The 26,819-nt window shown below is 39.0% G+C and overlaps 3 protein-coding genes across 3 annotated transcripts; 1 reads left to right on the top strand and 2 right to left on the bottom strand.

Annotated features, from left to right (window-relative positions):
• The first annotated feature begins 4,553 nt into the window (after positions 1-4,553).
• LOC125185463 (protein IQ-DOMAIN 18-like) lies at positions 4,554-6,820 on the top strand. Its single transcript, XM_048081995.1, has 4 exons — positions 4,554-4,791; positions 4,863-5,123; positions 5,499-5,819; positions 6,146-6,820. The coding sequence occupies exons 1-4, from the start codon at positions 4,660-4,662 to the stop codon at positions 6,611-6,613; spliced, it is 1,182 nt and encodes a 393-aa protein (XP_047937952.1). The 5' UTR covers positions 4,554-4,659; the 3' UTR covers positions 6,614-6,820.
• Positions 6,821-8,371: 1,551 nt separating this feature from the next.
• LOC125218983 lies at positions 8,372-9,330 on the bottom strand. Its single transcript, XM_048120817.1, has 2 exons — positions 9,118-9,330; positions 8,372-8,731 (listed from the first exon to the last, which is right to left on the bottom strand). Exons 1-2 carry the CDS (start codon positions 9,142-9,144, stop codon positions 8,450-8,452), a joined length of 309 nt encoding a protein of 102 aa, XP_047976774.1. The 5' UTR covers positions 9,145-9,330; the 3' UTR covers positions 8,372-8,449.
• A 101-nt stretch (positions 9,331-9,431) lies between these two features.
• LOC125218982 (growth-regulating factor 2-like) lies at positions 9,432-11,612 on the bottom strand. Its single transcript, XM_048120816.1, has 4 exons — positions 11,027-11,612; positions 10,711-10,881; positions 10,287-10,629; positions 9,432-10,204 (listed from the first exon to the last, which is right to left on the bottom strand). The coding sequence occupies exons 1-4, from the start codon at positions 11,337-11,339 to the stop codon at positions 9,562-9,564; spliced, it is 1,470 nt and encodes a 489-aa protein (XP_047976773.1). The 5' UTR covers positions 11,340-11,612; the 3' UTR covers positions 9,432-9,561.
• Between the last annotated feature and the right edge of the window lie 15,207 nt (positions 11,613-26,819).

The raw sequence follows: 26,819 nt of genomic DNA, 5'->3' as shown, positions 1-26,819 counted from the left end.
TTGGAGTACTGATTTTTTTGTCTATTTTCCCTAATTTTATTGGAGTACTGATTTCTTGCCTTTGTTGATATGGGATGCGCTAGTTTTTTTTCTAATTTTGATGTGTGAGAAGTGAGTCGATTATACATCCGTAAATGTAGTTATTTTTTAATTATTTTTATTGCGGCTGGCCAATTTGAGTAAATGCTAACGTGGCAGGTGGATTTTTAGTGCTGCTGACGTGATAAGGAGAGAGAATAGTTGGCCTATATAGCTGGACTATTTTTATTGTAGATGCTCTTATAACCACATAACATATTTCAAAACTTTGCAGCATCATGATGCTAGACAACATTATAGTACTTAATTATTTTGTCATGTTATTGTAAATGATGGCTTCAATTTTTGAGGAACAACTGTTAATGAGTATTGCTTAAAATTTTATGAATGCTAAATGTGTTCAAATGAAAATATACAAGGACGATTTAAAAAGAAAAATAGGTTTTTATCACAATTACCTATTACTAAAAAATAAAAAACTTTTATATCTATTTTATGTTTTTTTATATTTTTTTTTCCACTTAACACATAGTAAAATAATTGCTACTACTAAGGAAAGGAATATGATACTAACTTTCCAGCCCATTAAGGATGGAAGGAGTATGTTATCACTTTCCAGCCCATTACAGACAAGCTACAACTAAGCTGGGTGATCTTGTTGACGTACTACAAAAGAACAACATCGCCAGCACTATCGAGTTGAGTCATTTTAAAATTTAATTATGTAACAGTTATCCAGAGCCAAAACTGATAAAGTATGGCTAAGCCCTAAATATATAATAAACACTCCCCTATGGAGGTGATCAATTGTTAATTACAACTAATTTAAAGCTATAAGATTTTAGAAAACGTGTGGTCTACAATTTGTCACGTGTAATTTTCATTTTTATTAATAAAATAAAAAAATACTTCAAATTAGGGTTTTGAATGAAAATGTCAATATAGTGTTTCAAAAATATCAACATAATGCTTTGAGAATGTCAACACAATACTTTAAGAATGTTAACCCATTGCTTATATTGACATTCTACATGTATTATATTGACATATTCTATATAATATGTTGACATTTCTGCTTACTACGAAAAAATTAAAAATTTTTGAATTTTTTTTCAAATTTTGACTTTGGAACATATGCATGTAGGATATCGTTGGAATCCTTATGAAATTATCTTTAATTTGATATATGTTATATGAATTTAAAGTTTTGGGATTTTTTTAAAAGTTAGTTATAACTAAACATGTAGTTAATTGACATTAATACCCCTATTGATATTTTTTGGAATTAATCCTATGACCTTATTGACGTTTTTCGTTGATCGTATTGACATTTAGGGATTAATGATCTAAGTCCTTAATCTAATAACTATTATTTAATTATATTTAGCAATTAAGTTATGAGTTAGCAATATAACACTTCACCCACCCCATATATTATCGAGTCAGGTCAAAAAATTAAGAATATATACGGTAGATTTGTAGTCGTATTTCACAAACTTGCAAGTCATTAATTAAATCATTACAAAGTGCAAAAGTTGTGGAAAGTGAAATCTCTGTATCTTCAACAGTCATAATTGGTGTCTTATATTCTTCTCTTGTGATAACGACGATTTAACATAGTGGAGGAACCACACAAAAAACAATAGTATAAAAAAACACTATGTAGAAACACCTACTACATGTGACAATTAAAATTGTGTTTGGCATCTCAGCATTCTCTCTGTTGAAGCAAATAAACAAGATTTGATATATACCTAAAAGCATCAAAAGGATCAACTGATCCTTTATTTTCAGTTTAACCAAAACCACGTCATTTTCAACTAAACCATAAAACAGTGTTACCAAGAGACACAAATTAGTTTACGATAATAAATTAATTAGATTTTTTGGTTATCATGTGTGATGTTTCATTAATGATACCACTCTAATGCCCTTTTATTGTAATTTATGTAAGCTCATACATAATCCATTAAATTGGCAAATTAGGTCATTAATTAGGTTAATGCAGAGTAGGGAATATACAAGATTTCACACAGAGATTAGGTGGGTGCAATTTTCTTATATGTATAAATATAAATTCCGTGGATCATAGGAAATTTAAATTTTCAACTTTATATATAAATATCTGCGTAACTCGTCCCTATAAAAAATGGTAGTTGAGCAATAGGACCATCCTAGCATGCATGAAGTAGTAGTACCCAGTGCTTTAGGTGGTTGTACAGTGAAATCGTATAGGATGAGCCACTCCCATGCGCCATCATCCACTAACACACCTCTTCTGCATGCGTGTTGACGTTTTTAGTTTTTATGTAAGAATAAAATATTTCACCAACTTTACCCTTTCCCTCGTCTGAGTCATCTCCATTCCATTTATGCAGAATATTTACCATATTTTGGAATTTTGTTGTCAGCTTGCAATTGCATATAAGAATCTCCAATCTCCAAACCATACCCATATGCTTCCCTAATTAAATCTTTCCAGATTCCTGGAAAACCATTAGAAACAACTAATTATGGGTTGCCTCAAATTATCAATTGGAAGAAGGGGAAAAGTTTTGCAGGTAGTGAAAGAGGATGGCAAAATCATAGAGTTCAAATCAGCAGTGCTTGTGAAAGAATTGCTCCTAAATTTCAGAGGGTTTGGAGTGAAGCAATCAAAACAATCTGGCAAGTTTTTGCCACCAAGCTCTGAGATGCACTTGGGAAAGACTTACTATCTTTGCCCTTGGAAATGTCCAGTTCCGGCGGCGGAGGTGAAGAGGATAAAGATTGTGATAACGAAGAAGCAGCTGGAGGAGATGCTGTCGAAGCAAACAAATCCATCACCTGATTTAGCCGCCAACTGGAGGCCTAGTCTGTTTCCCATTCCAGAAGAAAATGAATTGTAGCTCTGTCATGAAATCCTCATCATAGTGTAAGAAAGAAATAGCTAGCTTTGTAAGAGACACTCAAACCATGCTATATATATTCCAATGAATAATTTCTCAACAAGTTTTGAATTAGTAATGTCTTTTATTGCCTGATTCTTGAGTCTTAAGAGAATTTTATGTGCCTCACTTTTCTTGAATATATTTGGTTTCATGCCAAATGGTCGATGTATTTCACTCTTCGTAAATTAATTACTACTAGTACTTTGATAAATCGGTTACGCATGAAATGAAGAAATAGCGTCATTTGATGCTTGAATTCATTTTTTTACAAAGATTTAAATGAAACAATACATAGAGTGTGTGATTTTTGCAGATAAAGATATAAAAGTTGCAATATTGGTTTGCTATTACTGTAAGTGGTCTGTCATCTGTGCAAACTGATTTTCAGTATAAATAAATCTAGAATTTATTTGTTTTTCTCATTTTTCCTCGACTTTGTTTAGCCTTAGTTTTCTCAAAATGGTGTTTTAAATATTATTCATCTGTCCCTAAAATTTTGTCACATTTTTCCATTTTCATCAGTCCCATAAAATTTGTCATATTTTACTTTTTAACATTTTTTGTAGTGGACCAACAATCCACTAACCTTTTATAAGTAGGATCTACATCTTACCAATTTTTTCAATCCCTTCCATTACATTTTTTAAAAACTCATGCCCGATCAAACTGTGACAAAATTTAGGGGACGGAGTGAGTACTCGAAAACACATGATAAGATAGATCCAAAAAAAATGAACAGACTATATATCGAGTATAAATATTTTATATCAATGTGTTTCAAATAATAAATTGAAACCTTAGCGAGAGAGCGAAAGATTGCTCTATTTTAATGTTGGAAGTCCAAAATTTTATTTTAGGATGCAGTACAGAAATGGAACATGAAAACTATCAATTACCCACTACTGTAGTAATAGTAATTTTAAAATATATATGGAGTAACAAAATAAAAAGGCAGGCTCCCTATTTCGTCCACTGCATCACATCACTACACGACATTAACAAAAATAGTTCTTATGTACTAGTATAGCCAAAAAATGGATCATAAGAAATTAACGAACAGAATAATAAGTTTAGAAAAATAATGATCTATCACATCTCTGCTACCCAATAAAGAATCTGTTGTTTGTTCATCTCTGCCATAAAATGGCGATCCCCATAAACAAGAGTGTCCCTAAACACTAAGTTTCCTCTGCCATAAATCATTATCTACCAACAATGCCCAAATAAAGCATAAAAATAGTACTCCAAATAAAAGTAACAAAAGGAAATTGCTTCTCATATTTTTTACCCTTTCAGCAGCTTTCTCCCCCCTCGAGAAAAACATATTCCCTCATGCTGATCTCTCATCTAATTATTTTCCTTAATTTTTGTTGTAGCCTAATTCCCTGATTACAATGTTGTGAAAATGGAGTACGTGTTTTACTATAGTTGACCTCGAGTATATCGACCCATAGTCTACAGTAGTGATATCGTTAGTGAATAGTGTATTATGCTGCAAAAATGATTTATTGAGTAGAACTTGCTCTTTTTGGTTTGTTCTATAAAATGCAGAACTACTGTGACAAAGTAGACCACTTTGTTAGATACTGTTTCCCACTACACTACTATTCAACATTTAATTTACCTCTATCCCATAGCATATAACCAAAAAAGAAAAGCTCCAAATTCCCCAAAGCTTCTTCTTCTTCTCATGGGAAACAAGAGTGGGAGGAATTCGTGGTTGAATGCAGTGAAGAAGGCCTTCAGATCTCCCACCAACGACGATGAGATGAAGAGAAGCAGCAGAAGAAGAGAAGATGACGAGCCAGAAGATGAACAAAAAGTATGCATCTCACTCTTCATTACTCTGTCTGTGATGAACTTGTAACTCAATATGTGAGTGTGTGTTTTCAGAAAAGTGGAAAGAAGAGATGGATATTTGGCAGATATTTATCTGTGGAGAAGACGAGTCAGCACAACGTTAGCGGAGAAGAGAATTTGGTGAGGAAGCAGCCCAGAATGGAGGGCGAGCACAAACATGCATTGGCGGTGGCTGTGGCGACCACGGCCACGGCGCAAGCGGCGGTGGAGATGATCCGGCTCACTAGGCCGGCCCTTTTGCTCAAACAAGGCAAGGCCGCTCTCTTCATTCAGAAAATTTTCCGAGGATACCTGGTAATTACCACCATTTCCGAGTTTTCTTGCCACAAATCCATGTAGCTTTTGAAATTCGGGTTGCATGGTAATAAGGATGGACCAAATTAAGTGACATGCTAGTTTATTTGAATTAATCTAATTTTGTCCTTCTTTACAAAGTTCATGTTTGGACAATTTGTGAGACATAATTGGATATGCCCAATATGTTATACTACAAGAGACAAATTATAAATTACAATGCAATACATACACCAGTGTCTGCCCACTTGTTTTGTGTGGGTAGCTTTTAAGTAGTAGCACTATATACTAAATTGGCATAGAGTAAAGTTGTGTATTGACATAAGAAGTGGATAATTATTTTTACAATTATTAGCTCAAACGTTATTTGATTAGGCAAGGAGAGCTCTAATGGCGTTGAGAGGCGTGGTGAAGCTGCAGGCAGTAATAAGGGGCCACAATGTCCGAAAACGTGCAAAAATGACTCTCCAATGCATCCAATCTCTCGTCCGGGTTCAATCCATAGTTTGTGACCAGCGCCGGAGGCTGTCCTGCGAAGCCGCAACCTTAGACTCAATGTTCACGCAGTCCAGTCGAGTTTCGAATCGCTCGGACGTTGGTCCTACCGAGCTTGAGAAAATTCATGCTTTAATACACAAGACAAAAGAATGCTCACTCAAACAGGGCAACACTCTAGCTCATGCATCGTCTAAGCGGGTATTTCATTTTTCCTTATTCATATTAATTGTTAAGTACTACTACCTCCGTCCCTGAAAGTTTGACACAGTTTATCATTTCAGTCTGTCCTTGAAAATTCCACACACTTCACCTTTTACCATTTTTGGTAGTGGACCTCATATTCCACTAACTCATTTCTGCGCACATTTTATTATAAAACTAATACTTTAAAAGTAGGACCCACATCCCACCAACTTTTTCAACTCACTTTCCATTATATTTCTTAAAACTTGTTACGGGTCAAAGTGTGTCAATATTTGAGGGGCGGAAGTAGTACATATTTAATTGTATATATTGATGAACAGATTTGGGCGACTGAGGATGAAGATTCAAGCAGGAAAACAGGATATAGTTGGATGAGGAAAGATAGGAATCTATGCAATCAAAGAGATCCAATCAAGACTATTGAAGTAGATTCCATGTTTATGCCCGCAGGTTTCAATGCGAAGCGCCTCAATCTCCGTCTTCAATCTCCTAGCACTCCCAAGACAAGGCCCATCCCGTGTTACCAGCCAGACGCAGCTGAGTCGCCTAGCTCGCGAAGGATGAGCATGAGCGACAAGTCTTGCCCTCTGCCTCGGCCAAACTATATGGCGGCCACTGCATCAGCTATAGCGCGTGTTAGACCAAACAGCGCGCCAAGGCAGTACAGGCAGTCGAGCCCGAGTAGAGAGGTGGCTAAGAAGCGCCTCTACTTCCCTGACCAAGATTATGTGGATCAATCCAACTACCAAAGATGCAGAGATAATAAGCCTTATTACGCCACAGATTGACATGCAAGAAGGGATAATGTGCCTAATTTTCTATGACATTCTTAGATGAATGCACATAGTAACTGTAATAAGCTCAGCAAGCAATCTTCAACAACTTATGTCTGATCTTGAAATTCCTCAGAATTTTTTTCCTCTGTTTTTCTGTGTTAGGGAATTTGACTCATTTTTGGAACAATGCTGAAATGTCTTAGAATACTGTTCCCCGGATGTCTCGACAGCAAAAGACTAGAGATTTGAATTTCGTCAACTTTCTTCGTCACTTTTTATTTATTTTTTTATATATAATGTCAAAGAGAACACGAGACGTTAAGAGTGTCCATTGGCCGGGCCAAGCCACAAAGTGTGGCCAGGCCACAAAATCGTGGCTCGGGCCACCAATGCCCATGTTTCCCACTATAGTGGACATGGCCAAGCCACCAAAAAATTTATTTTTTCCATTTTGTTTATATTTTAATTATACTACAATAAAAATTGTTAGACTACAATAATTAAATAAAATGCATAATTTAATGAAAACTAAATCGAAAACCAAATCTTCGTTGTATTATAGAACGGGGTAAAATTATACAACGAAAATTGTTTTAGAACACGCAAACAAAAACATAAAAAAACACCGCCATCGCCGACTACTCGGTCTCATCATCAGAATCCGCCACTTCATCTTCACCCGTTGCATCGTCACCGCCAACGCCATCACCGTCACCACCACCGCCACCGCTCTGAGGTCCCGTCGCCGCCGCCGCCGTGTCCTCCCACCCCAACAACGACCTCAGCCTCACTATAAGGTCGTAGTACATCATCTTGGTAGTCGGGTCGGTCGACTTCTCATACAAGGCCAGAGTGTCCTTGAGTTCCTTTATCATCTGCACCGCTAGGGTGTTTCGCAACGCCGCTCGGGCCGATCCGGGGGCGGGTGCAGACGGGCCCGCAGCAGAGTGTTGGGAGGCAGCGGCGGAGGTGGATCTAGCGGCTCGGATTGCGGACTGTTGACCCAGGGGCCGTGGACGCCGGGATAGTGACGAGGGGGGGGGGGCTCCTCCATGACCTCGTCGTTGAGGTCGAAGGTCCTTGAACCGCCGCTACTACTGCTGCAGTTGCCGCCCCTGCCCCGTCTTGTACGGCTTGGCCCAGAATCAGACGCGTTCTCGCAGATGGCTCTGAATTTTGGGGAGTCCCGCAGAACGAGGAATTCTGCCCAGTAGGTAAACTTCTTGCCTACTTGCACATTGAACAACTGCATCGACAGGGATTTTATGTCGGCTTCGCTGCGGCCACTCTGAGCAGTGCGCATTTGGTTCTCGTATATACCAATGAACTTCCGAAGAGCTGTAGTGATCCTGCCGAACTTCTTCCGAATCTGATCGGGTGTACGGTCGACGCTCCCCGGCGGTTTGAATTCATTGTACACCACCAAGACTTTCCGCCAGAAGCATAAGTCGGTCTGATCCGTGCCAACTATGGCATCTGTCGTCACCGCGTCCCATGCCCTAGCAATAGCAATGGACTCGGCGTCTGTGTACAGAAACCCTCGTCGACCACGACCGCCATCGCCATCTCCGTGACCGCCGACCCTTCCTGCCGCCGCCGCCATCGCCTTGTCCGCGACCACCGCGGCCGCCTTGCTGCCCGCCGTCGCCGTTGCCGCCACCTCGCGCGGATCCTCCGCCTCGCCCGCCGCCGCCGCCGCCCCTTCGCCCGCCGTTGCCGCCGCCACTTCGGCCGCCGCCGCCGCCGCTTCTTCCACCGCCTCCTCTCCCCGTCTCTACACGACCGGGCGTCGGCGTCGGGGTATCAGGCGACCCCATCAATTGTTCCCATGTGAATCTATCAGATTCGTCAAGCGGAGATTGACTGCTCTGGAATGGGGAGGATTGGAATTGGGACGGGAAGTTTATCGCGTCCATGTTGGGTCGGTAGTCGCCCGTCCCCGGTTGGGTACGACCCGCATATCTCTGCTGATAAGCCGGGGACTGACCCCGGTTTTGGGGTGTTTGTTGCCACGGCGCCGGCGATGGCGGACTCCACATCTGGGATGGAGGAGGGGTGGGACTCGATCTCCAGCGTTGGGGGGTGGAAAGCTCCCCTGTCCCGAATCTCCATAACCGGGATCGTCTCCGCCTTGCATTTCACAAAAATTCAAATTGAAGGGAATAGGGTAAATTGTGTGTGAGAGTAGAGTAAAAATAAGATATGAATTTTAGGTATATATAGAAAAAATTTCGAAAAAAAAAAAAAAAAAAAAATCGGAAATAGGGGAGCCGCGGCTCGTGGCCAATGCAATAGGAGGGCCGCGGCTCGCGCCCAAGCACCGCGGCCAGGCCACGATCGTGGCGCTCCCGTGTCCACCCCCCCCGCCGCGGCTGCCCACCCCAGTCACTATAGGGAGCCGCGGCTCGCGGCTCTCCCGTGGCCCGGCCGCGGCTCCCCTATAGTGGATGCTTTAAGGTTATATTGGAGCGTTTATTTGAAAGTATCACACCGTTTAGATAATTGCCATTTAGTACCCCTCGTTTCGGCTCCATGATCTCCATCTCGACACTGATTCCGTCCCCCGGCGTCACTGCATCCACCTATTGGGCCCACCACGACTACGCCCTTTCATTTTTGGTTTGTCGAAAAAAAACATGTCATCTTTCTATATTTGAAAAAAGGTAAGAACACAATCTGCTTTTCATCTATCAGTCGCCAAATTCAAACACCTCGCCTTCTCAAATTTGATAAACAAATTAATCATCAAGATTCCAAGATTACTAATATAGATTCTTTCTAGTTAGTTCACTGCCAAACCCAATGTACCACCTCTATGTAAGTTAACATCTTCAAAAATAACTTGAAATCACTGAAATTAATGCAGTAATGCAAAGTATTCAAACATCCAGAAATCAAATTCAACAACTGATAACAGCACCAAAAGTAAAAGAAAAAACATTAACAGCTTCTCACTAGCCTTAGTAGAGGCCGTTGAATGCAATTTCTGTTGTCGGAGCTGCAGGAACTGGGCTACTGCAGACACTACCATCAGAGTGCGAAAACAACATGGTCCTATGAAGAACACCAGTGGGTGAGGAGACATTAGTAGCCGGGGCGCTTATTGAGTCGCAACTGGAGATGGCAACTGATCCCGGCTGCAGAGCCTCAGCCAAAGGCCCTCCTCGTGCAAACGGCTCCCAATAGAGGGGGTCAGTCCATCTTGGATCTTTCTCATCACAACACTCGAAGCTTCTCAATGCTTGATCTACAATGTCGCCAGCAGCCATGGCTATTGACAGATTGAGTGAAGGAGACAAGTTCCCGCGGTTCGTTGTCACTGATGATTCAGCATTCCCACTATTGCTGCTGTCAAGATTGTTGATCGACCAAGCATCGATGAAACCAATGGGGGCATTGACTTCAGGGGCTGAGAAATTTGAATAGGACAACATATTCAATGACTGCTGCTGCTGCTGCTCCAAATAATCTTGAGCAAAAAGGGAACTAGAGTCATTAACAGAAGAAGTGCCCACATTAACAAATCCCATATTTGATTCAATCAAATGCTGCCATCGCTGATCACTCCCATCCATCTGTCCCTCCATCGTCAAGCTCGAATTCCTTCAAAATGCATAACAAATCAACAATGAGGATTCAAGAATCAAAGAAAACGAAGCACACACAGCATCGGAATAAACCAAACCTAGTAGGTCCTTTGTAAGAAGAGGGTGCAACAGAAACGCTGGGATCATTTTTAGCATTGAAAAGCAAAAGGGGCTTATTAGTATTCCCTGCAGCAAATTGTGTAGCAGAAATAGTAGTACTAGGAGGAACGTGGCTTTTCTCAGTGCGAGCTTTTTTGAGATTTTCGCCACTGTTTTCAACTTCCACAGGCTTTCTTGAACGGGGGCGGCCCCTGTGCAGGTGGCGCTCACAGTATTTCTGGAGAGGCGCCACCTCTCTCGAGCACCTCCACTTCTTCCCATCTGTTCTCTTACATCTACCCGGTTCCGGGTCTCCATTCCTTGAATATCTCACATTGTACACTGCTTCCAAATTCAAGAAAAAGCGAGCTGTGATTTCAAAGCCATATAAAAAACAATATAAAAACCAGGATTAAATTTTACATGAAGCGGCGCAATCCAGAGGTGCAGCAGAGAAATTTCTTGAATGTGGGAAGAGAAGGTCGGGAGGGACAGGCACAGACGAAATCATGTATTTGTAAACCATTGCTTGTCTTTCTAATTCTTTCCATTGAGCAAACGTGAAAGGGAACGCCGCGGTGGCAGCCATTTCTTCTGCGTGAGTTCCAAGTCACAAAAGAGAAAGATGAGGAACAGCCACTTAAAACAGCGCCCAACTTTCTCTCGCGCATTTAATCAAGCACCTCGCTTGCACAAAAAACCATGACGGAAATGAATTGAGAGAAGAGATGGAATGTACCTGGGGATTTGTAGGGAGCGGCAGCGAAAATGTTAAAAGACTGCGAATTAGTAGTACCGCTAGTGGCAAAATTTTCACCACCAAGACGAACATCATCACCGTACGCATGGCCCACCGCCTCGGTAGTTCCGCCGCTATAACAGCTATTGGGCCCACATCCTCCTCCTCCATCAAATGGTCGCCCCAGATTAATTTCTCGCCGGTGACAGCTCATCATCTTCTTCAATCGAACTACATCATTGCCAGATGATAATTTGTTTTCAAGTATGCTACACTCCCTATTTGGTTTAGCTACTTTTTCCAAACCGCTCATTCCAACAGTACCCAAAATCGCCTTTACTGAGAACCTATCGAATTAGAGGGAACCCTAAAATTGAGAAAAAGGGGGAATTTGTTGAAGGGATTTGGAGAAATCAGTTGTGCTGCAATGATTATTTATGTAATGGAATTGTGCGAAGAGACAGAAGTGAGATTTTGATTTTATGAGGGATGGGGTGTGGGGCTCAGAGATGGAATTTAGTAGTAATAGCCTTGCCGCCATTGTTTTGCCTCCGTGCTTCCGACATTCTCACCGTTGGATAAGTGCACTAATTATGAAAAAAAAATTTACTCCACCGTCTAAGGAAGATGAATGACTCAATTCATGCAATTTTATTTTATAGGTGAGTGACGAGGGTAAAGCACGAAGAGAAAATAAAGATAGAGGGGAATAATTAAGTTAATGGACTACTGTTTTCCTAGATTTATTTACAACTAAAAAGTCATAAACTAATTTAACGTCTGGATTTGAATTTTATCATGTTTTTGGTTTCGATCATATTAACGATAATTTTAACTGTATAGTACTATAGAATTAAGAGTGACATAAGTTGCAATGGAAAATTGAGAGTGGCATAGGTTACAATGGAAAATTGAGAGCATTATTATATCAAATCATGTATAAGTATTGTTTAAATGAAATGTTAGGCTAAAAAACACACGAATTACTGATTTTTGAAATAAGTATAAAAATTAAAATAATTATTAATTTGTTCAACTTTACATATTTGAATTATTTTAAAAGCGTTAAGAGCCATTGCCCTTCCCGATCGGCCCCCATGGGCTCCGGAAGGTCTCCATTGTGGAGCAAGGGAAGATGGCCACTCACTATGGGCTCCTCCCAAAGGCTGATGGAACGGCTCAACAGATCTTAACCTTTTTTTTAATTTAATTTATCTTTTATCCATTGTATATATCTCATTCCCCATCAATTCCCATTTATCCCTCTCAATTCTAAGTCACAATTTTACTTCTCTCTAGTTTTTTGTTTTTTTAATGTAGGATGTTTTATTTTGTTTTTTTAATTTTATTGAAATTTGCTTGTTGTATTCTTTTTCCTAATATCGTAATACAATGGAGAATTAATTTATTACGTATATTTTAATTTAAAATATTTAGACATTGAAATAAAATAGTGATGATGAAGAAATGAGATGGGCTCTCATTACAGGAAGATAGAATCTTAGATAAGCCTACTAACGTGGCAGGAGAAAATAGAGATAGTCCCTGAGATGGGCTCCGGAGAGGAGTCATCACTGCTAACCATTGTTAACCACTGCTAATGCTCCTTGAACACTGTGAGAGCCGAAGAGTTTTACTGTGGTACTGGTAGTACTATTCTATTATTTAAATTAGGGCTTACAAATCTTACAAAATTTGTTTGTTATTAGGTCAATCCAATATTGATCCAACCCAATAAGGCTGAACTCTAACCATATCCAAAATCGTCCAATTCTTATCAGGTCTCAACCCATTAACTTCGCGCGGATTATCATGTCATCTTGAATGGAACGGAGGTAGTATAATTTTGTAGAAATATAAAAATGACAAAAACTGACTACTCCATTTTTCAGTACTCCATTTTTCAGTACAATTGAAGTCTAATATAATTTGGTTACTTCAGTTCTAACCGAATGATTCTCTGTTAGAATCGATAATCGGACCCAAAACATCTTGCTAACCATACTCGAACGCATAACTGACTTTAATCAATTCAAGTTTAGCAATCGATAACCATGTAACCATTTAAGTATCTCGATATATCTTATTCTATTTATCCGAGTGGGTGTATGATCAAGAAATCACTTACTTTCTCCGTCCCATAAAAGTATACATTATTTTCTTTTTAATCCACCCCACAAGAGTATGCACTTACTAATTTTGAAAAGTTTTCCCACAATACTTCAATTACTTTTTTTTCTACCTCTCTTTTACTTTACTAATTATGCATTAAAACTCATGCAAAACCAAACGTGCATACTTTTGTGTGACTGAAGGAGTATTAAACCACCCTTAATCCCTAATATACATCTTACTCTATTTATCCGAATGGTAAAATATACTTCCTCTATCTCATTATAAATGAAATATTTTCCTTTTTAATTGTTAAATTAAAAATAAACATTTCTTAAAATGTAAACAACAACATCTCTACTTTTTCCTTCTTATTTTACTCTCTTTTTATTAACTAACAACAATACTACATAGAATATACAAACATCATATTTATTGAGACTAAAGAAGTACTCCCTTCGTCCGTCGTTAGGAGTCTCCTTCCTTGAGGCACAAGTTTTAAGAAATGTTAAGAAAAGTGGGTGGAAAAAGGTTAGTGGAATAGAGGTCCCACTTATATATATTAGTTTTAAATGAAATGTGAGTGGAATGAGTTAGGTGAAGGTGAGATCCTATTATACCATTTAAGGTGATGAGTCTCAAAAGTTCTCTACCGAACATAGGCCGACACCGAATAAGGAAGCCCTTCGTCGAGGCACGAGGGTGAGGAAACCATCATGGAAGTTAAGGGAGGCTGTATGAGAATATGCCTAAGTTGGTCCGAGAGTCACCATTCAAACGAAGAGTCACCAATCAAAAACGAAGAGTCTCTTTCTTTTAAGCAATGCATCTCTTTCTTTTCTATTACTATTTAAACCATTGTAGTTTCACTTTGAAGATATAAGAAATATTTATTAAATTAGCAGCAAGTTACGCTCTTCTTTACCTGTTTACTTCAATTGATTAAACTGATTTTCTTCGGTTCCAACATAAGGTAAAAGTGAACTGGAACTCTTATTCATGGACGGACTAAAATGAAAAAAACGGGACTCTTATTGCGGACGGAGGGAGTAATCAAGAGTCCGCCTATTAAGTTTTCAATAAAATAATTTTCACCAGGAAGTGAGGAGGAAACTGATACAAAACCCGTAAACATAACACTCGTATACAAAAAAAATCATAAATCCATGATAAAATTAACAGCGGAATATGGAATAAGTCATCAAAGCCATGAACAGTTGATACCAAAACTATTCAAAATCTAAGGCTCAGAAATTGAATGTGATCTTGACGAGACATGGGAACGAAGTCATGAAATGAATAGGAAGAGAATATCATTATTTTATAATGGAATTCTTAATGAGATCTCAGATGTAACAAAGGGAGATCATTTTCTCATCATTACTCAATTTACTAATCATTATTCAATATATACTCGTCCTATTTTGGGATATTCACGAAAAAAGTCTCATTCCAAAAATGAAAATTTTGTCTCATACTTAACCACTTTTTCTCCTTCTCATTCTTACTTTTTCTCTTTCTCTCTCCTAATTTATCTATTTTATTCTCTCTTACTTTATCAATTTCTCATCAAAACTTATATTGTCCACATATAAGACTATTTTTCCATAAAAAAGAGAGCATTACAAAATAAATAAAACTAAAAAATTGATTACCATCTTATTTCTTCTGCCTTAGCTTGATGTCTGATGATAGGGAGAATAATGACATTACATAGAAGGGAATATTGAGAGTATCATTTATGAAATTAATTGAGAATATAGTGTACATAGATAATGTACAGGCATTATGGGTGAGGATGAAGTGAGATATGAGAATAGGAAAATAAAAACAGAGTGGGACTCATTACATAATGATGGAGGAGGTGTGACAATGGCTGTATGAGATAGAAATCATAGAATCATATGCAAGACCCATCAAGTGCCTAACAAGACAACTCTAACCCTCAGAACTCATAATCTCTGTTAGACTATTACCATAATTTTTTTGTGAGCATAGTATCAAGTAGTACTCCAACTACCATGTCCCAGTGAGCAACTGCTTTTGGAATTTATTATTAATTGTTAATTTCTGTTTGGAAATAACTACTAGCACTCCATTCTATTTCATCATATAAACAATTGTTCTCATTTTTTGGGGGAACATATTTGACCTTTTGAAATATTGTTAATCAAGAGTAAAGTACAATAATAGCACACACTCAATTTTTTCTAAAATTCAAATTTTTTGTAACTGATTTTGGAAAGTTTTCATCATGTGTATCACCCGCATACATCTTTCTCGTCTCCAAGATTTAAATCCACTCTCAAAACTTATTGTTACATATAATCCCTCTTTAACTTGTTAATTTTAATAGGTTCATTTCACTCCAACAGTTTTTACTGAATTCCCTAGATATGTTTTTATTCCAAAAATAACTTATCAATTTATTTTGCATTGCTAGCAAGTGGGGTTTAGGGATAAGATAAGACCTATCAACATCTTGATTTTTCTTTTGTAGAAACGCATGTATAATGTATATCCCTAAAGATTGTGTTTAGTAGTACAAGTTTTTTCCTTTTAATAATAGAATCTATGTAGGAGTAGGAGTAGGAGTATTCAATTTAGAGTAATGATAAACAATCAAATTTTGTACAACCAAAACAAGAATATAACATAGACTTATTGCTCATTGTTCAATTTAGGCCATGTAACAACATTAAGATAGTAGTTGCTACCGGGGAAGGAACAAGAGAATAAGAGCATCTCCAATGCCGGCTAGCCGATTGACGTGGCTAGCCGGTCGGCTAGCCGAACCATTGGAGCAGGCTAGCCGAATTTCGGCGAAAAAACCGGCCAAGGCTAGCCGATTGCGTGTGGCTGGCCGATGCGCTGGCCGCCATTGTGGCGGCCCGATCGGCCAGCGACGATTTTTATTTTTATTTTTTTAAAACCTATATAAACGCGATTTTAGTTTCATTTTCATTTGCACCGCTTGTTTTAACGAGTTTTCTCTCTCTCTAACTTTCTGTACAAGAGCATCATCGAGCGATGAGTAACGCGGGTGGTAGCGGTGGTGGTAGTGGTGGGGATGCTGAGGAGTACGGACGGATATGAACGAGGCTATGAATGCCTACATGAACCGCGAGATGGAGCGGTACATGCGTAGGGTGGAACAGCAGGCGATACCTCGCCCTCCACGGGTTATCCACCGCCGAGCGGTGATTGATCGGGATCACGTAGCTGCACATCAGCGGTTGTACGACGACTACTTTTCAGAGAACCCGCGGTTTCCCGCAAACATGTTCCGGCGGCGTTTTAGAATGCGCGGGGAGTTGTTTATGCGTATCGTTGGCGCTTTAGAGCGTCGATATCTGTATTTCCGCTTCGGGCACGATGCGGTTGGCAGACCCGGCCACACCCTATTCAAAAGTGCACGGCGGCAATCGGTAGTTGGCCTACGGAGGCGCGCAGGCATGTGGGATGAGTACCTCCACATCGGTGAGTCGCGGACCACTGGAATGTCGAAGTATTTACGTGAAGGGGGCGTGATGAGCCGTTTTCGGTGAGCGGTACCTTCGAAGCCACTACTCCCGAAGATTGTCATGAAGACGATCAGGCACGCAAGTGATGAAAGGAAGGCCTACTTTGCGGAACGACAGGAGTCGGCGCGCAAGGACGTGGAGCGCGCATTTGGTGTGCTCCAGTCTCGATGGGCGGCAATTAAGGGTCCAACGCGTTTGTGGGATGTCACATGCGTTTCCCAAATAATGTACGCCCGTATTATCCTGCACAACATGATCGTCGAAGACGAAGGCGTACAACTGACTAGTTGGGCCAATGACGATGAAGCCGGTCCAAGCCACGGAACGGCCACCCCTAGCGTACGACGTGGGGTACCTCTCGATGAAGCCGGCCGCCTCAAGGAATTTGCCGACATGCGCCAAGTGGATGCTCATATTCAACTCCAAAAGGATATAATTGAAGAGTTGTGGGCACGGAGGACTCGCACGGCGATAGTTTTTTTTCTTTATTATGTAATTTTTTTTATCTATGTACCTTTTTTTAATGCAATTAGTGAATTTTCTAGTATATGTCTCGTAAATTTAATTCCGTAATTTAATCGTAATTTTAATTCCGTATATGTAGTATTTTTTGAATTATTTTTATTGTGGCTGGCTCTATGGCCGACCTAAATCTAATGTGGCAGGTGGATTTTTAGTGCTGCGACGTGGCAGGGAGAGAGAGTGGCTGGCCTATTTGCATTGGAGATGCTCTTTAGGCTAGCCACCGGCTAGCCGATTGACGTGGCTAGCAATGGTCGGCTAGCCGAACCATTGGAGTAGACTAGCCGAATTTCGGCGTAAAAACCGGCCAAGGCTAGCCGATTGCGTGTGGCTGGCCGATGCGCTGGCCGCCATTGTGGCGGCCCGATCGGCCAGCGCCGATTTTTAATTTTTTTTTTTTTCAAAACCTATATAAACGCGATTTTAGTTTCATTTTCATTTGCACCTCTTGTTTTAACGAGTTTCCTTTATTATGTACCTTTTTAAATGTAATTTTTTTTTATCTATGTACCTTTTTAAATGCAATTAATGAATTTTTCCCGTATATGTGTCGTAAATTTAATTCCGTAATTTAATCGTAATTTTAATTCCGTAAATGTAGTATATTTTGAATTATTTTTATTGCGCCTGGCCTATGGCTGGCCTAAATCTGATGTGGCAGGTAGATTTTTAGTGCTGCTGACGTGGCAGGGGAGAGAATGGCTAGCCTATTGCTGGCCTATGTAGCATTGGAGATGCTCTAATAACAAAATGGACCACCAACCGTTGATTCATTTGCGATTCGATAGCTATCAATTCCACACTTTTCCCCAACAATCATTTCTCTTTTCCCATTCTACCCCGACCTTCTCCAATTATTTGATTTGATTTCTCAGCAAGTTCAAAAATCAAAACAAACAATTTGCCCATGTTTAATCAAACCCCATCACAAAGACTATAATTTGCGTCCTTTTTTTAGTGTATTCATTACATTTTCAGATTTTCTTACTTTACATGGATGTGACAAGTGTCCATACTTTTAAATAGCGCAGAAGGTGATCCTATTAAATTTGTTTCAATTAGCATGTCTTCAAGAGCATCCGCAGCGGTGGGCTGTCCGTCCGTGCCGCTGAATACGAGCTCGTCCGGCCGCCGCTGCGAGCTGTCCGTCCGTGCCAGTGGCATGGCGCTGCTCTTAGCTAAGAGCACGTCCGTGCCGCTGAGCAGTTCTACGTGGCGTCTTCTTATTGCCGTTGGCAAATTCGATTTTTTTTTTAAAATTCATAAATAATTCAAAATAATACCAAAAAAAAAAAAAAATATTGGATTCCCAAAACAATAGAGCCGTTTATGGACGTTTTTTTTTTGGATTTTTGTGATTTTTTTTTAATCCCAAAATCATCTATAAATACACACATTCATCATCCACTTTTCACATCAAATTATCTCTCATTCATACTTTTTCATACTAAATCATCTACATCTTCCTCTCACCCAAACTCTCTCTAAAAAATTCAAAAATGGATTTCACCAATCTCATTGCGGAAGCGGAGCGCGAAGAACAAGAATATTATGAACAATATCGTGCCGCCAATACCCCCGCCCCTCCTCCTCAACCAACTAGAGCAAAACGTCGCTACATCCCTCGTGATCGAGAGGGAGCCCATGAAAGGCTCGTTGCCTACTATTTTTCCGACCAGCCGCGGTATCCAGAAGATTACATTCGGCGCCGTTTTTGCATGTCAAAACGGTTGTTTATGCGTATTGTCAACACATTGTCCACCCGCGTTGAATACTTTCAAGAAGGTGCAGACGCAATCGGTCGACAAAGTCTCACGGCGTTGCAAAAGTGTACTTGTGCCATCCGACAACTTGCTACTAGGCAAACGGCTGACCTCTTCGACGAGTATTTTCATGTCGGTGAGTCAATTGGAATCCTATGCCTCAAGAATTTTTGCAACGGCGTTCGTTCTACTTTCGGCGAGGAATTTCTTCGGGCACCCACCACCGACGATTGTCAACGGTTGCTTCGTCTTCACGAAACAGTCCACGGTTTTCCCGGTATGCTAGGCATCATTGACTGCATGCATTGGAAGTTGAAGAATTGTCCGACTGCTTGGAGGGGGCAATTCTTAAGCGGCCACAAAGGCGGCGGCCTAACGCTTATCCTTGAAGCGGTCGCCGACTACCGCCTATGGATTTGGCATGCATATTTCGGTGTTGCCGGATCCAACAATGACTTGAACGTGCTATATTCTTCACCACTCTTCGATGATGTTTTGAATGGTGTAGCACCGGCGATCGACTTCACCGTCAACGGAAATGCATACCACATGGGTTACTATCTCGCCGATGGTATCTACCCAAGGTGGTCGACTTTCGTGAAGTCGTTCAGCAATCCACAAGAGCCGAGACGGATTCTTTTTGCGCAGCGTCAAGAGTCTGCTCGGAAAGACGTCGAAAGAGCTTTTGGTGTCCTTCAAGGCCGATTCAACATTGTGAAGTCCCCTTCTCGGCTTTGGTACGTTAAGAATATCGCCGACATCATGTACACGTGCATTATCTTGCACAACATGATTATAGCTGACGAAGGACCGAGGGCGGCTAACTTTTACGACGAGGATGAAGCCGGAAGCTCAACCGCGAGGTCTCCCCCACGCCGAGGTGTGCATACGACGGTGAACGAGAGGATCGAAATAAGACACACAATGCGCGATACAAGAGCCCACACTGAGCTACAAAAAGATTTAATCAATCACATTTGTGCGAAATTCGGTAACGAGTAGTGGGTCTTTTTAATTTTATGGATTTTAATTATGTAATTTTTAATTTTTAGTATTTTAATTATGTAATTTTTAATTTTTAGGATTTTAATTATATAATTTTTAATTATTATATAATTTGTAATATTATTCCGGGTATTTTTAATGCATTTTAATATTGTGGAAATGTTTTTATTTAAATTGAATAATAGAATGGTGGGACCCTTGAGCTTGTCCTTAGCTAAGAGCACGAATGTGGGTGTTGTACTCTTAGCTAAGGACAAGGAGTAAAAGTGGATCCGGGCCCACCTCCATGCTCTTAGCTAAGAGCACGGATGAGGATGCTCTAAGGCTCACTTCTTTGTTATATTTCCTCTAAAAAATAGTACTACTAGTTTTATTGTTTATTATAGTCTATCAATCAAATTTACTACTATCGTTTGTGTTTATGAAAATTTACTAAGTACACAAGAATACATGTCGGCCTCAAATTGGACTAGTTTTGGTATTTTTATCTCTCTACTACTATTATTTTACTTATTTTTTAATTTTTATCCTCTTACTTTACCAATTCCTTTATCCACCAATTAGACTATTTGTTTGTTGATAGTTATGCAACTAAGGCTATTTTACATGTTGTAAAGGAATTGAATGATATGGCCCAATTTCATGCAGTTGACACAATGGGCTCCGGATTTTCAACATGGCCCGTTGGGTAGAACTCACCCTTATATTTTCATTGAGAAATTGCGTGAGCATCGCTTGAAAATTCAGTAATACGACTAAGCCCAATTATATTGTGGCACAAATTGGGCTTCATAAAAACTTCTTGAATGGAAGATTTTATTACCATGTCTATTTCTCTCCTTTAAAATATATTCCCTCCACGGACACAGAATAAATAATTAGGAAGAAAATCTCTCAATTTTCGAATTCATAAACAAATATATTGCGATTTTGAAACTACGCTTCTCTATCTATATATGCGTAGCCTAAGTGTAAATAAATATTTTTGCAAGGATTAAACTGAAATAACCATAATTAGGCACCAAAAACTAGAAAGCATATGTGGTATACCCTATCAATAATATTTTAATAAATAGATATGCAGGGATGTAGATTGCTAACTAATTACCAATCTCAAATTGAGACCAATTTTCAACCATTAAATTAGAAAATCTTGTGGTTAATATAATGTCAAGTATAATATATTTTAAATTTAAATAATTATTAATTAAATTAAAAGGGTATTAATGTCAAATTCTATATGTAGTAATTATAACTAACTACTTTCTCTCTCCTTAAAATCATCTCAAATCTTTAAATTTACGTAACTCTCTCAATTTAAATTATTTTTTCGCAAAAAAATATATCAAATTAAAGATAATTTAATAAGGATTCCAACGAGATCTCAATTGCATATGTTCCGACGACGTTCGGATGATGAAATTTGATATTTTTTATTTTAGTTTTCGTAAATGTTGATACCCAGATTTTTATCAACAAATACATCAAAAAATCTCAATAAAACCATGTAAAAATCTCAATAAATATGTGTTGATATTTTCTTGTACTAATGTTGATATTCTTATATCATATTGTTGATATTTGTAATACACAATGTTGATATAAAAAAACACCCACGAAAATTATCATATGATAACATAATGACGATATTACCCTTTTGTTGATATTTTGTCTAGTATTTATTGAGATTTGTGAGCTTTAATCTCATCCACTCATTTTAAAATCCAAGGGTGGAGATTTAGTCTTGATTTTGGATTAGGGTGCTATAAGTATTAGAATAAGACCCTAGATATGCATATTGGTCTCACCTCCAACTAGAATGACACATAGACACATACAATTATGGAAATTTCTCATGTGCATACATAGATAATATAGCTCCATATACACACATATATGCACATTAATTACCATCCAATTAGTTAACGACAAAAATTTAATTTGATATGAAAATTTCGAGAACCCAATATATACTCATTAACTACGAGAAAATCTTTATATATTAACTATTGAGTACTTTTGATAGGATTAAACTTTATTATTGGTGAACAATTTGAGTATAGTAGTTTTATTTATTTTTATATTTTAATTGCTAGTTACTGCGACAAGCTTAGAATCTATTTTGTTTCTAGAGTTTTTATGGTGTACAGGCAAACTTTTAATAAAGTAAAAATATTATTTTGGATCATGTTATTATTATTAAGTACTCATTGCTTTATATTCTAACATAAAATACAACAATTATTAAGTTAACGTGCTATAGAAAAATAAAATAAGAATTATACTATATTACCATTCATATTCAACATGATACATAAAAATACAATAAGAAGTATACAATATTATCATTCATATAGAAGTGCAATACTTGTTAAAAGAATAACAAAAAATAATTCTATTAAATATTGTGTACAATGTATTTACTCAAGTTATGTGTTATTGGTGCTTATATGATTTGGAGTGTAATTTTGTTCTCCACAATGGTAGAAATGGCGGCTATTTTAATTGAAGCGAAAGATTTTCTCGTAGTTAATGAGTATATATTGAGTTCTCAAAATTTTTATCAAATCAAATTTTTCCTATTAACTAATTGGATGGTAATTAATGTCCATATATGTGTATATGGAGTTATATTATCTATGTACGCACATGAGAAATTTCCATAATTGTATGTGTCTATGTGTCATTCTAGTTGGAGGTGGGACCAATATGCATATCTATTTGTCAAAATACTATTGATAGGGTATACCACATATGCTTTCTACCGTGGTATTCCGAGACCACTGAAATTTTTTCTCCAAAAACAGTTTCATCTCATTGCAGCAATGATTCTACTCAATTGAGTTTTTACCTGATTACATTCTGCTCGCCCTATTCGGGAAATTAGAAACCAAAACCCCTCGTATTTTAATAGATTTTTTTATATTTTTGTACTCTGATGATAGATACTGCCTTAATTATTCAATTCCAATACAGACAGGAATAACTTACCGAACATGGAATATAAATAAATTAAAAAATATGGCTTTTAATTTCAATGTAATGCAAGTGACATTATTTATTTAGTTTTTTGAATGTTGGAGTAGTTCAATAATTTATTTTATTTTATTTTAAAAAAATGAGAGGAAATTGCGCACTTTGCATACATCCAAAATACTTCTAGATGCATACCATCTAATATGATCTAAATATGAGGCATGTTAAATACAAAACCGCCCCACCAACGGAAATGTCCCTATCATATATAAATATCACAACATTCCAAATAAATTGGACATTAGTCACATTACTACAAAACTATAAAAGACGATGATGATAACATTGATAAGAATATGGTAGTTGCTACTAACGCAGCTTTTGTTAGGCCGACACCATTACTATAACATTTTTTGTTGCTGACAATATTATTCCCTAATCTTTAATTTTACAAAAAAACAACAAATCACAGGCAAGCTGATTCTTGCTCACATGATCCATGAAAAATTCTACCAAAAAAAACACACATTCCAACAGAACATAACACTTAACTCATTCTCAATCAACAAGCTTACCAAAATGTTTCTTCTGTTCCTTGGTTATGTACTGTTCCTTGTCCCAATCCCATCTGCATCGCAGCCTCAAGCTGCGATGCAGCTTCTCCGGTTTCGAAACAGCCTGGCAGAGACTTCGAGGTCTCTCCTGCAATGGAACCATACCACCTCACCTTCTGCTCACTGCAACTGGCCTGGTGTTATTTGCTACTCAAATAAAACAGATTTTCGTGTCCAGGCGCTGGTTGTGCCTAAATTCGGCCTCTCCGGGGTTCTGGTGGATACGTTTCCGTATCTGTGTCAGATTCCTGATCTGATCACTCTTGATTTCAGTGCAAACAATTTCAGTGGAAGTGTTCCTGCTGTGGTTGGCAACTGCAGTAAGCTCATCGAGCTTTTTCTCTACAACAATAGCCTGTCGGGGCCACTTCCTCCCGATATTTTCACACCGGGGCAGCTGCAACGGCTCGATTTGGGCCTCAACCAACTATCTGGCACGATTCCACCTGAGGTACGCCAATGCAAAAGCCTTATATATCTTGGCTTGGATCAGAATTTCTTGAGCGGTGGAGTTCCAAGTGAACTGTTTTCTATTCCGAGTTTGAGTGGAGTTTACTTGAATGGGAATAATTTAAATGGAAGCTTGCCTGATTTTCCATCCAATTGCTCGCTTGTTAAATTTTTTCTGCGTAATAATTCATTCCATGGCCCATTACCACCGTCCATAGGCAACTGTCGTCAGCTCAAATACTTGGATGCATCTAAAACCAATCTCGGAGGAGTAATACCGCAGGATTTCTTCAAGGGCCTGACTCAACTTGAGAATGTGTACCTTTGGGGAAACAACTTTGAAGGGCAAATTCCCATGTCCTTGTGGAGTCTCAGAAATTTAACAGAGCTCATACTTAGAGGGAACAAGTTCAACGGGAGCATTCCTGAAGATATCAAGCAATGCGATAAGCTTACTTACCTAGACTTATCTCTCAATGCCTTGACTGGTCATGTACCAACTTCAGTTTCTTATCTCAAAAACTTGGAGAGATTGTTTCTCCATAATAATACTCTCAGTGGTCCTCTACCATCAGGAATCGGAAACTGCACTTCTCTGGTCCATGTTGCATTTCGTTTTAATAAAATCAGTGGAATTCTCCCTCCTGAGATTTGTGGTCTCAGGCGTTTAGAGACTCTCATGCTGAATTACAATCAGATTGAGGGTCCTATACCACATTGTATAGACAATTTGATCTCTCTTCGAATGTTCAGCGTCTACTGTAATAAAATGACAGGCAGAATACCACCTGGAATTACCAACTTGACAAACCTTACAGATCTTGTTTTGGCTCAAAACAACTTCACAGGGGAGATTCCATCAGATTTGGGCAAGAATATGGTTCCTGGTTTAGGTATCTTGGATCTTACAGGAAATCAGTTTATGGGAGAAATTCCAAGAACCGTATGTTCTGGCAACCGCCTCATACGTTTGACAGTTGGTGACAACAAATTTACTGGCGGTTTCCCCACTGAAATCATCAAATGCAAGTCTCTGTACAGGTTATTTCTCCACAACAATCGTTTGCAAGGAAGCATACCGAATGACATGGGAATCTCATCCAGCATCGCTCATTTTGATGTTCGAGGAAACTTGTTTGAAGGAGCAATCCCAACAGTATTTGGTTCCTGGAGGAATCTCTCACTGATTGATCTTTCAGAGAATAAGTTTTCAGGATCAATACCTCAGGAATTTGGGGAGCTTCAGAATCTGGAAGAAATGAATATTTCTTCAAACAGATTGACAGGACCAATTCCTCCAGAGCTGAGTCGTTGTACGAAAATAGGCAAACTAGACGTCAGCAAAAATGAACTTGCGGGAGGTGTTCCACCTGAGATCCTTTCTTCATCAACACTCACAATCATTCGGCTTCAAGAGAACAATTTGACAGGCGTGATTCCAGACGTTTTCATGAGCAGCCAAAGACTGGGTGAGCTCCAGCTTGGTAACAATTTGCTTGGTGGTCATTTTCCTTGCAGTCTGAGTAGAATCCAAAATTTTCAACATCTGAACCTCAGCACAAACAGGATTTCTGGAGAAATACCCAGTTGCATTGGCGAGCTTGATATGTTGGAGATCCTTGATATCTCAAGCAACAATTTCTCAGGCGAAATACCATCAGCCACAGACAATATGAGGTCACTTTATTTTGTGAACATATCATATAATCAACTCTCAGGCCAAATTCCGGCTGTTTGGGCAAAGGCAATGGAGTCGAATCCCAGAACGACTCTGGGGAATCCAAGACTCTGTCTAGCATCCATGAAAGGCGGCCACTGCAGCAGTCACAAGAAAGCACATCCAGGAGGTCCAGTCCTCGCGGGTATAATAATTGGATCATTTTTCTTGACAGTGTGCCTTCTTGCAGCCATATACGCATTATTAACTCGTTTTTGGCACCGTACCCCAACGTCTCCTCATCAAGCACTGCTGTACCATCAATCAAGCAATGAAGAGTTACCAGAAGATCTGAACTTCATGGATATTCTTCGTGGAACTGAAGGTTGGAGTGATAAGCATGTGATTGGAAGAGGCAAGCATGGGACTGTGTATAGAGCAGAGTCAGTGAAATCAAAAAAGCAGTGGGCAATTAAGAAGGTGGATCTGAGTGAGTCAAAATTCAACTCAGAGATGAGAATTTTGAACCTAGTCAGACACAGAAATATACTTAGAATGGGAGGTTACAGCATCAGAAATGGATATGGATACATTGTTACAGAATACATGCCTGAGGGCACTCTCTATCATCTACTGCACAAGAGACTACCTCGCGTAGCTTTGAGCTGGGAGCAGCGATGCCGTATTGCTCTTGGAATAGCTCAAGGTTTGTCGTATCTTCACCATGACTGTGTACCTCCAATCATTCACAGGGATGTCAAATCAGACAACGTACTGCTGGACTCGGAATTTGAACCCAAGATTGGAGATTTTGGGGCAGCAAAATTGGATTCTGAAGTTGATGAAAACGAAACAGATTCTGTAATTGTTGGAACACTTGGCTACATAGCACCAGGTAAGCAGCAGCTAATCTTTATGTATGCTACTCATACAATTTTGTGTTCAAAATGTTTTTTTCCTCAATAATATAACCTCATAAAGTCTTACTAAATTTGGATTTCAGAGAATGCATATGCGACAAGGTTGACGGATAAATGCGATGTATACAGCTATGGAATAATTCTACTGGAGCTTGTGTGCAGAAAATTACCAGTGGATCCAAGCTTTGATGAGGGCTTAGATATTGTCTCCTGGGTGAGGACGACGCTAAAAGGTTGCAACCATGAATAT

The sequence above is a fragment of the Salvia hispanica genome, chromosome 4 (genome assembly GCF_023119035.1).
Source record: "Salvia hispanica cultivar TCC Black 2014 chromosome 4, UniMelb_Shisp_WGS_1.0, whole genome shotgun sequence".
Classification (NCBI taxonomy): Eukaryota; Viridiplantae; Streptophyta; class Magnoliopsida; order Lamiales; family Lamiaceae; genus Salvia; species Salvia hispanica.
The sequence above is the reverse complement of the archived record's forward strand: the minus strand, read 5'-3'. Positions and strand labels throughout refer to the sequence as shown.

What these genes read in the sequence shown, in the direction of transcription:
- LOC125218983 (XM_048120817.1), bottom strand. Translation starts at nt 9,144, where the DNA reads ATGGAGATCATGGAGCCGAAACGAGGG. An exon ending in TCATGGAGCCGAAACGAGGG is followed by an intron (nt 8,732 to 9,117) that starts GTACTAAATGGC and finishes GTGAAATGCAAG; the next exon opens with GCGGAGACGATCCCGGTTAT.
- LOC125218982 (XM_048120816.1), bottom strand. Translation starts at nt 11,339, where the DNA reads ATGAGCGGTTTGGAAAAAGTAGCTAAACCAAATAGGGAGTGTAGCATA. An exon ending in CGCTCCCTACAAATCCCCAG is followed by an intron (nt 10,882 to 11,026) that starts GTACATTCCATC and finishes GAACTCACGCAG; the next exon opens with AAGAAATGGCTGCCACCGCG. An exon ending in TCTTACAAAGGACCTACTAG is followed by an intron (nt 10,205 to 10,286) that starts GTTTGGTTTATT and finishes TGCATTTTGAAG; the next exon opens with GAATTCGAGCTTGACGATGG.
- LOC125185463 (XM_048081995.1), top strand. Translation starts at nt 4,660, where the DNA reads ATGGGAAACAAGAGTGGGAGGAATTCGTGGTTGAATGCAGTGAAGAAG. An exon ending in AGCCAGAAGATGAACAAAAA is followed by an intron (nt 4,792 to 4,862) that starts GTATGCATCTCA and finishes GTGTGTTTTCAG; the next exon opens with AAAAGTGGAAAGAAGAGATG. An exon ending in CTCATGCATCGTCTAAGCGG is followed by an intron (nt 5,820 to 6,145) that starts GTATTTCATTTT and finishes ATTGATGAACAG; the next exon opens with ATTTGGGCGACTGAGGATGA.